Source organism: Pteronotus mesoamericanus, unplaced genomic scaffold (genome assembly GCF_021234165.1).
Source record: "Pteronotus mesoamericanus isolate MK-2021 breed Mesoamerican mustached bat unplaced genomic scaffold, CSHL_Meso_final contig_116, whole genome shotgun sequence".
In the NCBI taxonomy this organism is placed as follows: Eukaryota; Metazoa; Chordata; class Mammalia; order Chiroptera; family Mormoopidae; genus Pteronotus; species Pteronotus mesoamericanus.
Window position 1 is genome coordinate 20298435 of NW_026555027.1, and position 14215 is coordinate 20312649.

Sequence of the window (14215 nt, forward strand, 5' to 3'; positions counted from 1 at the left end):
GGACAAATAATGAGGAGAGGCAGAAACACCAAAGGCTTTTAAGAAAAGACCTAAATTTTGTAAGCTGTAGGTGGTCACAGCGATTTAATGCTTGCAGAGCAGTATATGTTAATAACTTTTGAGTCTGAGCACATATACTTATTTATTTATTTGGATTTTTGGAGGGTGTGTATGATAAATGGCTTTTTAATAACCTTTACTTGCATTTATTCACAGAAGTGTAAGAGATTAATATCAATTTTAGGTTGCAAAAGGTATTCTGATGTTAATTGTGGTAGTTCTGTATTTAGTGCATGTTGAAATTTGCAACGATAAAAATATATCTGTCAGTAATTTGTCACTAACTTGCATGTTATGGGGTCACGTAACATGTGTGCCAATTTTTTTCCTAATACGTTTTAACACCTGCACTTAATGTAATTGTTATTCTCTCTTAGAACTTAATGCACCAATCTTTTCCAAAAAAAGAGGGGGGGATTCTATTTCCAGGTGGGAGGTGATTTCCATATCACATTAGCAGTGAATCCATTTATCAGTACTATACAGTTGAGGTGAGAAAATACTGTAATTCTGTGTCTGTTTTAACCTGATATATATATAAACACACACACACACACACACACACACACATATAAACATGTATTTACATTATTGGGAGCTCAGTTTAAAATATGATATCTTAAATTTTGTGTTATCTGCTAATTTTCACATGTCTGTATTGGGATAGCACAAACTCTTCCATTTGGTTAAAAAAAAAGTTTAGTTATAATCATTCTTTTTAGCATAAAATATTGGACAAAATTCTCTGTTACACTTGGCCTTCACGTAGACAGTTTCAAAGATCCAATAAATCCTTGGGGTAGCTGCTACTTAAGTGGATGTAAGATCTCCCCTTGATGTGGGATACATTGTTCCGCTTACACACTTCGAGCATGCGGTACCTCCCAGTGACCCAGAGCGCCTCTGAGACCCGCGAGCGTGAGTCCCAGACTGGAGAGAACACCGTTGGCCATGGCAGTTTTTCTGCTGAGTTAGTCCTTGAGTTTTACTCCCAAGGCCATTTCCAGGGTCATCTCATGCATAATCCTGGAACAAACTATAAACAACATTTATGCGCATGGCTTTGAAATACTAGTAACAAATATGCATTGTTTAGGAAATCACTAAATCACAGGTTTCTGAGACAATTAGAAAAATCATCACATTTTCTGGTGTTTTTGTTGGAAAATTCTCAGCTTAGACAAAGCATTAATTTTCATTAGTTGTGAGCCCATTCAGGCTTTATGTTCCTTTTCCCTGATATGACTAGACTTGAATGTGGAATTACCCTCTTGCCAGAGGCATTGTGAGATCATACTCTAAAAATGTACTCTATGCAGAGTGACGTTTTAGTAATAAGTATAGAAGTCATTTTAAATACCCAGTTTTACAGTATTTGGGGGCTTAATGGCTATAGAGGAGGCTTTTGATCCAGGAAATTTTCCTTTGAAACCTCACCTGAGACTTTTGGATCCTTTGTAGTCAGCTCTGTTTTGATGAGGATTGAGAAATAAATGAGGGGCTCATCACCAGCTGCCTACCGGACCTTTAATGCAGGGCACACAAATAGGGAATATCCCTGGGCTGGGAGCAGCCGGGTGACTGATATGGCAAAGGTTGCCGCTCAAAGAGGGTGCCCTGCGGTACAGATGGCAGTGTTTGAAGACACTGCATAAACTTCGATCCAACCCACGTAGTGACGCTATCCAAGGAGACAGTACTGTGAACAATCCATCACATCCGGAGGGTCAGCAGTATCCGAGCAGTGACAGGGCCTGTGGCCACCTAGGGACAACCAGCCTGACCCCAGCGCTGTGGCTGGAGGAACACGAAGAGGACAAAGGGTTAGCAAGGTCTAATCAGGTTTAGAAGTATCTAGTGTTGATCCTGGTATGGGGCAGAGATAAAAAGCTGCTTCGTAAGTGAAAGAATGAATGAGGGAAAGAGTCTCCCAAACACGAGAAGAGCAGGCACAGGTTCGTGGTGGTTTACCTTCCCCAGGAACCAGAGCCTGAGCCCAGCTATGGAGACTGCGGGAGGAGTGGGGGCGAGGGGTGGATGCGCCGATCAGGCCGTTAGCACGGGCAGCCAGGGCTTGCATCAGGGTACTTTGGGGACCAGGAAATTGCTATTATGTCACTCAGTTTGGGTTCTCATTTTCTCATAAATTTTGAGAGCCTGGTCTATAAATCTACGATCTTTGGAACATGACACCAGGCTGACTTGGGGGAAGGCAGGGATTTATAGGAGAGTTTTCTGTTTTTACGGACTTTATTAAATTATAATGGAATGCACTAAGCCAAGAATCAGAAAGAGGACTTAACATTTTGGGGACAAATACAACACGACACAGGCATTTACTGAACTCAGTACTTTTCATATCATAAATCCACATGACTGCCCTATAAAGTAGGTAATATTATCCCAAACTTGTAGATGAAGACTCAGAGGTTTGGAGAGTTTAATGAACATAACCGCTGCCCCTGCTGCTGACTAGCTGTGTGACTTGAAGATAAATGGAAGACCTGTAGTATTTAATTATCTAGATTTTCAAAAATAAGACTGTTGGATTTATATCCTGAGTACTACTTAAATTCGTTTTTGTTTTTGTTTTTGTTTTTTTTACTTTGCCATGCACTATCTGACGCGAAGGTAAATCTAACCAGCAATTACTAAACAAACTAACTAAAGAGAGATTGTACCTAGTGGCTTACAACTTGGAGGCATCTGGTATATTTCTTTGGTCTATTCCTGAAAGATATCTTTCAGAAATTCTGTTGATTTCAGGCTCTTGTCATTGCCTTGGAAGAGCTAGCAGTGGCCTCATGTGCCTTCTTCCCCTGTGCTCCCAAAGATTAGCCTCAGGCATCCGTGGCTTCTGATGGCAGCTGTCCTTAAGGAACGCATGTGCCGTAACTCACATTCCTAACTCATGTCAAGTTCCCTGTGCGTTCCATGCAGTTGCAGTAGCCTAAGGATGGAGGAATTCAGAGTTACTGGATTTGGCTAAAGTCTTGGGAGCATCTCTTCTGCTTCCGTCATCTCGTGTCTGCTCTCGCCTTGTGTTCCAAGGATTTGTCGGCAGTTCGATGCTGAAAGCTTTGAAGTCATCATTTGTCACACTTCCAGGGACACCTAGGAGTCTTAAATTATTTTTTAGTGCTTTACCTTCCAGTTTATCCAACGAGTGGTTGCGATAAGGCCGCTGCGTCCCGAAGTGTTTCTGGTGAAATGTTTCCAAGTCAGCCACCCTGAATCGTGTTTCATCCATCTGCCCTCCTTATCGCCCATTTCAGTCAAGGAGCCGGCACTTCCTCAGGCAGCTTGAGAATGGGCCCAACTCCTAGGGACCGGTATAGTTATTGATACTTTTCTACCTGGAGAGCTAGAAGTGAGTCGTCTTTATTTAAATATTCAGTCAAACTGGACTGGAAGATAAAGTGAAATTAAGAATAAAGCAAATGGTCATTTGACTTGCCTACTTAGCAAGTCAGTCTAGAAACAGAGTTTGAAACAGTATTTCTTTGTAGTGGTATGCTATCTTCTTAGGAAAAAATGCATTGTAATTTGAATGTGTTGGTAACTCTCATTAGCTTTTGGCTCTATGTTTGTATTCAAAGTAAGTGTTCACAGAGGCTGTTTATAGCTCTTGTACAGGGTTTGACAAGAAATCCAGTTGTATGCAGAAATCTGGTTTTATACACCTTGATGGTGCTGTTAATTTTTTTAAAAGATTTTTTTTTTACTGCTTGCAACTTTGACCTTGATAAATACGTACATATACACACACACACGTAAGATCTAGCCAAATTTGACTTAAAATTTGTATTCTGTAAATCCCAGCAAAGATAATTATCTATTATCTTTGTATATGCTCCTTCCATTTTATTAAAACTTGCCAACATTGTTTGCAAAACAAGCACTATTTCATATAGCATTTTAAAATTAATTAGGACCCCTATGATATTTGCAATATGACAGCATGGTAAGATGATAACTTAGAAAATTCAGTATTAAAAATTGCAAAACAAAAGGAAAAGAAATTAGATTCTAACAAGCATATTAGAGAAATCGATTATTAAATTTTGAGATAAAAGGAGGAAATAACATCAGACCTCTTTCTTAATGTTTAAATATCTATTTCTAGAAAATACTTAATGCGTCTGCTGTTTTCTGTGACAAGAGAAACCCAGCAAATCCACCGCTGCCTTTGCTATAAGCTCTATCTCTGTAGGACCTGTGCAGATGCCAGTTGCAGGATACATACAAAACGAACAAAATGCAAGCCTGCCTTCTGAGAGCCTGCAGCCTGGTTCGAGCAGAAGAGATGGTCAAGGACACACACGTGGTGATGGGGTGATAGATGTTGGGACTTGAGTGAGGAAGAATTCTAGGAGAACAGAGGACAGGAAAAGCCTGTTTATAGTTGGAGGTGTGGGAGGATCCGGAGAAAGAAACTTTAGCAGGAAGAGTCCTGATTCTTGAAGCAAGTTTAAGAATTCAGCGCTGGGCTGGGCAAGAGCAGCCTTTAACATGGAGGGAAACCAAGTTCAGAGGAAGAGACCCAGAAGCAAACACATGTCCTTAGAGACCTCCCACCGAATTGGAGCACTGAACCTGTTTTTGTTTTTAAATAGTAGTAGAAGGCCATATAGTGTATGGAAAGGGAATCATCCAGGAGCCTTACAAAATTACTGCTTACTACCTGCCAATCCCAGAGGTTCTGATGTGCGGTGAGTGTGTCAGGGCGTTCAGGATGTAAGGGTCTTTGGCGGTTCTAATACACCGTCAACACTGAGAACCCCAGCTTTCAGAGCCACCTGGAAAGAGACCACCTGGGTTCATACCCTAGGTCTTCCATGTACCCCTTTGTGACTTTGGGCCCATAATCTCTGTGAAACCTTTTCTTCATCTGCCAAATGGGACTAATAATACTCACCTGGCTGTGTAATTCATTCACACATTCATTCATTCACTCACTCAAGCACTTTTTCACAGTATGTTTTTTGAGCTCCTACTGTGTGCCAGACATTGTTCTAGGTCCCGGGAATTTAGCAGTACTAAACAGGTATCCCCTCTCCCCATTCCTAAAAAAAAGCAGTGGAGTTTTGGTGCTTCTTTGTCCCCTGAAGTTTATACTCTACTATTAGGAGGATTAAGTACAAAAAACATAGGTAAAGCACTTTGCACAATGCCTGGCACACAATAAATAGAGGGAATTATGCTAAAAATCATGTTTGCATACACTTAACTAGGGTCATAATGTAACATTTTATAATTAAATTAGCATTTAAATAACATTTTCATTATAATGAAGTCTGATTACCTTAATGGAATCAGAATATCTGATTTAAAAACAAACAAACAAACAAAAAACCCCAACAAAATGATTAGCTCATAAAAGTACCAGCATTAGCAAACTTGCCATTTGTTTTTCTCTGTTCAAGGTAAAAAGCCAATAATAAGCCAACCTTTTTCATGCCTTCTGGGAACCAAGATATCTGTAAATAATTATTACAAGGATGCAGTTAGTATCAAATACACCAATTATGTAGTTATACATTATCCCGTGGCTACTTCAGAGAAAATAGGATGCTACTTGATAATGCCATTGCGTTAATATCTGTCCTTGGAATTCTGCTGCAGCCTCTGCACGCAGGGCAGCTTTTGGAATGGAGACTTGACAGTGCAGCAGTTCAAGTTCTTTACTAATCCGATTAGGGCACTGATGGGTCCAGCAGTGACCTACCTCCAGCACGGTGCTCTGAAAAAGGGATGTAACAAATTTACCAAAAACTGAAAAGAAATAAACTAATGTACCTTTTTTTAGCAGCTTTTGGAATCCAGTTTCAAAGCAGAGAGCTATTATTATTGATCGCTTGCCTGTTTAGCAAATAGCTCTACTTATCTGGAGAGGGAACAATTTGAGATAATGCTTGCTGAATAGTTGATGTTTCAGATTTTTAAAAGCTGCTGCAGATTGTACTTGGGGAGAGTATCCTAAAATTCATCAAATTTGTATTTGTTCTGCTGTATTAAGTCCGGAAATCAATTCACGTGACAACTCGATAGAAACAATCCAGGGGAAAATTGTTGCCAGTTAGTAAGATCCATATTTTTATCTAATGAAAATATTCTTTTCTCTGTAATACGCAATTCCTGTATTATGTGCATTTTGGATTATGTTTATTTTACTCAATGAGCTTTAACAAAGCTGAATTTTATTGGCCGCTGGTCTTATTTTCTTAAAATGCGAATGTTTTTCTCCCCTCCAAATAAGTTTGTGACTTTGACTTCTGGTTCTAAATAACTGTAGTAGATTGTGTACAGTGATATAAACATCTCAATACCTTTATGAAGTATACATTAAAAAATGCACCCTACAGAAATATATGTGAATTCATAGCAACAAATACAAAGAGGAATGACATTACCTGGTATCTGTTCTCCAACTATTCTAAACTAGTCTTTTAGTCTTCAGTGCTAAATTTCCTGTAATTCTTAATTATCTAATAGAAAAAATAGATTGCCCGCCGGGCTGAGATTTCACATATCGTATCTGAGAGTATGTAACAGAGTAAGTTTTACCTGAATAGTTCAGAGTAGAAATCCAAATCCAACATGTATTTACTGTGCAGGTCTGTCTTGGTCTTGCCTCTGCCTTGGCAGCCAGTAGACAGTGAAGCAGCACAAAATCAGCTGCTATTCAAGTAACTTGTCGGTGGACAGAGATTGCCCTGGGCCCCAGCTCCTGACAGGTTGTGGGTTGTGAATATCTGGAACACTTGGAATGTTTCTTGTCAGTGTGTGGCTGCTTTGGGCGGGGATGGGCCTGGGGACAGGAGGTGTTGCTTAAGGCCACTTCATCACGCCAAGAGCCATTAACCTCGCGGGGCAGTTAACCATGGCATTTAAACCAGCACGTTGCAGGCGTGATTATGTTAACTTGAAAGCATCAGAGAAATCTATGGTGTATCGCTTCTTCTCCCAAGTGAATTAAATTGTGTATTATATATTCTATTTTTCATGGTCTTCTTAGTAAAATTGTGTATGTGAGCTGCAAAGATTTTGTCCTGAAACAGTCTGTGAGGTCAAGAAAAGGGTGCCTCCTTAGGACAGGGATTTTTCACCTCCAGCCCTGTTGACATTTGAGGTGGGATAAGTCTCTGTCGTCAGGGGCTATCCCGTGTGTTGTAGGACACTTAGCAGCCTCCTTGCAGTCTATCCGTTAAATGCAGCAGTACCCCCACCCCCAGCTCTGACGACCAAAAATGTCTCTAGATTTTGCCAAATATCCCCAGTGAGGCAAAATCACCCCTATATAGTTGAGAAGCATCGCCCTGAGGAATAGGGAGTAGTCAAATTCCACTTTACTCTTACAAATGTGGGATGAGGCAGGGCCAGGCTAGATAAAAGAAATGTTTTTTTTAACATACTTCTTTTGGGTTGTAAGATTCACTTTTGTAATATGCATTTTAATTGTGTCACAACTTCATTCCGTATTTCTCTCAAATACTGTATAAATTTGGAATCACCTAACTTCTTATTCCTATCAGAAGGAAGAATTAGCTACATTGTGATGTCCCTTTTATTCTATAAAAATTTCTATGATTCTATTCCTTGCCTCAAGGTAAAAGAAAAGAAATTGCTAATAATTTCCTTCAAAAACAGCATCCATTTTGTCCATTAGTTTTTGCATTTTGGAGACAAATATTATTACGTAAAGCATTCAATTTTAAGAATTGAAACTCTATTGAATTAGGAAGTTGAAAATATATCATTAATAAGATGAGACATTGTTGTGCTAGAGTATGCTTTTAAAACTGGAAAAGTGCTAAAGTAGATTTCAGGTAAATGATTTAACCTATCAAGAACAGATATATTTCCTGGTATTCAAATTTTTACTTCAACAAATAGAAACTATTCTCGCATATCTGAGAAATCATTTCTAGCAGAAATCCTATCTTGCAGCATTTTCTTTGGTGCTACTTACTGTAGGTATTCCCTTGAATAATCTTGTAACATTTAGTCAGAAGCGTTCTATTTCAGACTTCCCAATTCTGAACGGTTCCCCCTAGTACGGTGCATTTGTTGTTAAATATCTCACGGGGGTGTGATAGGCTGCTGGAATATTTATAATTTCCCCCAGAAAACCTGCAACAAGTGAATATGCCAAACACTTTATCCTGTGTGCTCAAAAGGAACCGTGTCATCATCTCCTTTCACTTATCCCATGAGATTTATTCACAGTTTACATCAACTGTGAAACTCAGTTATCCACCGAGAGCTCCGCTTTATTTATTCCAGATAATAGGACGCTTGCAACCTATTAACAGTTGTAAACGGATCTTTCAAGTACATCTGACAGAGCAATTATGAAATATATGTCTTTGACAAGTTTCTAGGGGTAAATCGGGACAAAGACGGAGATTAGGTAACCGCAGGGCTTTTCCCTATTGAATAGTAGATCTACTGTTCATAAAGGAATTGCAAGTATTGTAGATCTCAGGCTTTAAAATTCCAGTGGAAAATTTAATGGTATGTTACCTGTTATATTTTAGAAAAAACATTGATTTGATCAGTGCTTATTTAAGAAACATCCTTATCCTGAATGAAAATAAATGAACACAGAATTAGAGGGAGGTGGGAGGGGGAGGAAAGGAAGACTAGATGGGGATGGATGGATGGATGGATGGATGGACGGATGGATGAGTGGGTGGCTGCAATAACGTAGAGTATCAACTTCCAACCAAGACCTTCATATTAAATTTTACTTGTCACTTTATTTTTCAGCCAATGTTTTCAGTTGCACCAAGCTTAGCCACCAATGCATCAGCAGCCTTTAATCCTTACCTGGGACCTGTTTCCCCAAGCCTGGTTCCAGCAGAGATCTTGCCGACTGCACCAATGTTGGTAACAGGGAATCCTGGGGTCCCTGTACCTGCAGCTGCTGCAGCCGCTGCACAGAAATTAATGCGGACAGACAGACTTGAGGTAGGAGTAATTAGTTGGTTTCTTTATATGTACTCTATTCTAACTTGCAAAGTGTGCTATTTCTTTGTTTATTTCTTCCATGGTTATAAAATTAAAAAAAAATTCAAAGCAGAGGATTTGGTTTATTTTTTGGAACATTTTACTAGAATATGAGTATGCTATATTTGATGAATATTATGTCCATAAAAGCCACAACATCCATGTGTAGTATAATGAATAAGAACTTGGACTCTGGGGTGAGATGGCCTCTTCGTTGTGCCTCAGCTTCCTTATTTTTGAAATGGGGTTAATAATGGCACTTAACCTCAAAGAAAGAGTCGGAAGAATGTCTAGTATCCAGCAAATACTTCTTAAATATTTATTGTTGTTTTTGTTATTATTAAGGACAACAAATTTTATCAGTCCCCTGATACTTGTTCTCAAGAAGATGCTACTTAGTTACTATCCCTAAGCACTTTAAAATTCATTATTGCAAACTGCCTCATATGCTTTGCTATCTTTTGGTTGGAATAGCAAGGCAGCTTTGTTTATGACACGTGCTCTTACAAACATTTTTAATTGGAGTTGGCGATGCTCTAAGTCCTAGAGTCAAGGATGATCAGATGTATCTGCTTTGCTGTTGCTACATGAAAAAGAAATGAAAGGTATAAATCTTACATTGAAGTGGTGGTTCTGAGTTTCAGCATGGCTCTAAATTAATGGATTTGGTAAAGTGTAGATGGAGGGAAAACTGGCAACATTACTGTACATTGAAGCTCTAAAAACTGGCATTGATGTCCAACTAAAGAACAAAATGACCTTTCCCCTCTTCCCTGGTTAGGATGAGGCAGTGCTGAGTAATGAGAAGTTTTGTTTGTATTAATTACCGAGAAAGCGACAGAATAGGGCTTTTGTGTGAACATAATTGACACTAATAATGCATCAGTATAGCAAGAATTTATTTAATAAGCACCAATGTCTTGTTTATTAAGTTTCATCACATGCTGTACAAAGGATTTCAGATTTCAGCATAGTTATATCTGCTACCACCTTATTGATGATAATAATACCAGTTGATATTTATTGGGTATTTATTATCTACCAAATACAGAGTCAGCCCTGTACATGCATCACACATTTAATCCTCAAAACAATCTTATGAGGAAGAGTCTATCATTAACTCCATTTTAGAGGGCAATAAATTTACAGGGAGAGATGTGACATAATTTATTCAAAGTCACAAAGGTATGATATTCAAGTAGGGTATGAACTCAGAATTCCATTTTTAAGCACTGTAGTATTCTCCCATTCCCATAAAGGCGATAGTACAAAGAGGAGGCAGCTAATTTTGGCCTCTGTATATTCTCTAAAGTTTTATTTGTTTTAGGCTTATTTCTTACCTTCCCTTAAACATTTTGGAAAAGACTGCTCATTACGAGAGTACTGTAAGGAGAACCCAGGAAAGACTTCGAGACCTAGCCGCAAGCCCTCTCTGGACAAAGGACTCGGCTGTGTGCTAGAGCATACGCCTTGTCTTGTGTGTGGCTTGTCATTTTACAGTTGCACTTGTTCATTAATTAACTAATGCTGTTTGCAGATATATTAGGAGGAAATTTAGGAAATTTTAAATATTTAAAAATTATCAAATGCTCAACTTAGAACCCTACACCCCACCAGCTTTTCTGAAGCAAACCCTGGGTTCATGATATGTAATTGTTGATTAATGGACACCACATAAGCAATCTAATAGGAATTTTAATGAATCACGAATACAAAAATGGTATTTTAAAAGCTGAGAAAACACCTATTTAACTCTTTTTAAAAGCCTAAGCTGTGCGATCAGAACTCTCCTAAACCTCTCACAATTTTAGGTTGTCTGTAATTGATTATATTTTATATGGTGTTGAATTAAAGCGAAGACTTTTGTAGCTTCGTTTTCCTTTGGGGAGAAGCTACTTTGTGTATTTTGTCTGTCTTATTTTGCTGTAGTCACAACAAATTGCTGCTGCTGCATTGACTGTCATTTCTTTTTAACCCGAATACCACTTATCTAAGTGCCTGATGGTAGGGCAGCTTCCTATCTTACCCTTGTTTACTGGATCTGATCCAGTGTCACAGTTACAACCTGTTAGGATATTGCATTGCGAAGCTAAGGGGCATGTCCTCTTGCTTGACAGTTGTGATTTTGGACACTCTTACCTTCAGGTTATTTCCTCTCATGCTAATTGCTCTACAGATTGGAGTCTAAAAGACACGGCAATACATGCACATACTTACTTGCTAAGAGGACCCGTGTTTGCTTATGTAGGGGTTAAATCTATACTCTATTTTTTTCCTCAAGGAACTCTCAGGTACATTTTCAAAATTTTGAATTCCTGTTGAAGTGAAAAAATTTAAATCAGTTAAAATATTGGCCAGTGTTTCTTGCCACTGCCTTCTTTTTGCTACAACTTTTTAGACAATAATGAAACTTAAAAATCATAGAATTATCAGCCTTCTGGTTCTTAGATAATTGCTTGGATGAATCGACATGTATTTATAGCACCCAATGTGGTTCTACAAAAAATGGTAAATTGGAAAATGGGAATCCAAGGATTAGTGCTAGTGATGTTGCTAATTAGGTGAGTAAGCTTGGGTCAAGCTAATCATGTTCTCTGAGTTTCATATTCCACACATATTAAATTAGGGGATTGTACTAGATCATCTCTAAGATCACTCCCTGTTAAAACATTCTAGGTACATTGAGATCATTTTTTAAAGTTTAACGCCAGCCACAAGCTTTTGAAAGTTTATGTGGATGTGTAAAACACACGGATGAGTTTTATTTCAATATTCATATTATCCATTCTTTGTTGGACATTCTTTAAACTACTTTGTAGCCATATACTTTCTATACTGTAAAAGTCAGTTTTCATTGTTTTCTCTAATGAGGAGCAAATGTCTTAAACATCAGTTCCAGTGGCTTTTAAAATTCCATTTTTTGACTTTGGGATACCTTTCTTTAATTTCTAAGCAGCAGTTTATTTTGACTGATTATTTTAAGAAATTGTTAGGATCCACAGGTACTGGAAGGGACTAAACGTGTTAGTCAAGTCCTGCTTCGTTATGAAGAATAATCAAGGAAATCATTGTTAAGAAACACAGTAATTTTTTATGGTACAAAAAAGGATCCCTGAATGCATTCATTCTCTCCTTTATTCAACAGTGAAAAACTATTGAACATCTTTCATGTAAAAAATATTGTGAGAGATGTCTCTGGAATCTCTTAACTGCCCTCTTACCAACAGCGAGAAAAGGTCCACATCGGCGTAGTGCCAGCCTCGCGAACGGTGCCCAGCAACCTGTTAAATGAATGAATAGATGAGTCCAACAGTCAACCAGTTAATCAGTTAATTAAAAAAGACACGTGCCCTTCTGTGGAGTTTAGAGTGATCCGACAGAGCAGTTAAAATGTGACACATTTTTCGCTTTCGTTAGCATTCTCCTTGGGAACATGTTTAAATTTTGAGCATTCCAAGTACAAAATATGACATCTTGTTTATGCCTCAAGTCTTCGGGTTGGTTGTTAAAAACGCAGGGCTTCGTTTGCAAAGACTGATGATTCAGACGGTCTTCAGTGGGGCCCCAGAGTCTTTTTCACAGACCTGCAAGGCAAGTCTAAGTACAGAGAGTCCATAGGACTCTTCCCCCAGTGGATGCCAGCATCTCTTCCTTAAGTCCTAACTTCTCACCATTTACCTCATGTACAGTTATTTGTGACCCTGAATTAAAAATCTGCCTCTTCCAGTTTATTCAGCATCCTGCAGTTTACGCTGCTGAGAACATGAACAGCATAATAAAATATTTTAGGTAAACAATGATGATTATGAAGGTAATTTATGCCATATAATAGCATTAGCATCAAACAAAAGCAAACCAGTGACTACATATTTTGGATGATGATGAAGGTAAAAGATTTCCATTTGGTTAACAGGATTGTTTTCATATCAACAGTCTGTATGAGAGAAAGGATACACAGTGTTTCAGGAAAGGTGGACAAATGGCTTGACTTCTGATATCTTCAGTTAGAGTTTGTTTTAAAAGAAGTTATTCTGCCCTGGCTGGTGTGGCTCAGTGGATTGAGCGCCGGCCTAAGAACCAAAGGGTCGCAAGTTCGATTCCTGCTCAGGGCACATGCCTGGGTTGCAGGCCAGGTCCCCAGCTGGGGACGTGCAAGAGGCAACCACACATTGATGTTTCTCTCCCTTTCTTTCTCCGTCCCTTCCCCTGTAAATTAATTAATTATTAATTAATCCTTAAAATAAGTTATTCTTGTGCTAAAAGTTTTATTCTACTGAGCTAATTATGACATGGGTTTCTAATTTGAGCCAGTGAATACTGGATGCTACCACTACATATTGACAAAGGAGACTGTAGTGACTATCATTTTTTTTTTATTTTGTTATTTTTTGATTTTTGAGAGGGGTGGGGTGGGGGGGAGAGAGAGAGATTGCGATTATGTGCTCTGACCCTGACTGGGAATCAAACCTGCAACCTTGGAGTATCAGGATGGTACTCTAACCAAATAAGATACATACCTGGCCAGGGCTAACTGATTTTTTTATATGACTAAAAATATGATACCTATTGTAAACAAAAAAAACAGCATGTGAAGCTAAATGAGAATTAAAGTGACAGTAAAAGCATGTCTGCATTGAGATTTTTGTAAGAGTTTAATGGGTTTTCATGATCTATTGAATATAAAAGACTTTCAATTTAAAAAAGATTAGAAAAACAAATGTTCTTAATTAAGAAAGGCTTATTGATAGGATTGTTTTAGTTTTGTATTTTTGCAGAAAATGGGTACTGCTTGTATGATACTTTGATTTCTCTAGAAAATGATTAATATTAAGAATTTCATGCACACAGGGTCAGACAGAAGTAAGGCGTGCTTGAGTGTGGCTGGTAGGGTAATAATATGGGTGTAATAATTTATAGTTTTAACTTGAAATATCACCTAAAATGTCATATGGTATGCTTGAGTGTGATGTTGTTATGTTAAAGAATTACATGCTTCTGATTTTATAATAAAAGATTTTGTAATAAAAAGGGGGCATTGTGCAGGATCCGGTAGTTTAAAATATTTTTAAAATCTGTAATAAAGCTTTAAAATGGTTCTTAAAAGTATACTCACACCATCATTTAAAACCTCCGGTGTACTATG

General features: G+C 38.2%; 1 protein-coding gene across 15 annotated transcripts in view; it reads left to right on the forward strand.

Moving 5' to 3' along the window:
• Window positions 1–14215, forward strand: part of MBNL1 (muscleblind like splicing regulator 1) — a 166356-nt gene that overhangs the window by 127274 nt on the left and 24867 nt on the right. For all 15 annotated transcript variants that reach the window (XM_054579751.1, XM_054579651.1, XM_054579680.1 and 12 more), the window contains one exon: window positions 8833–9033. In XM_054579751.1, the coding sequence (XP_054435726.1) occupies window positions 8833–9033 (201 nt within the window). The remainder of the gene's footprint in view (window positions 1–8832; window positions 9034–14215) is intronic.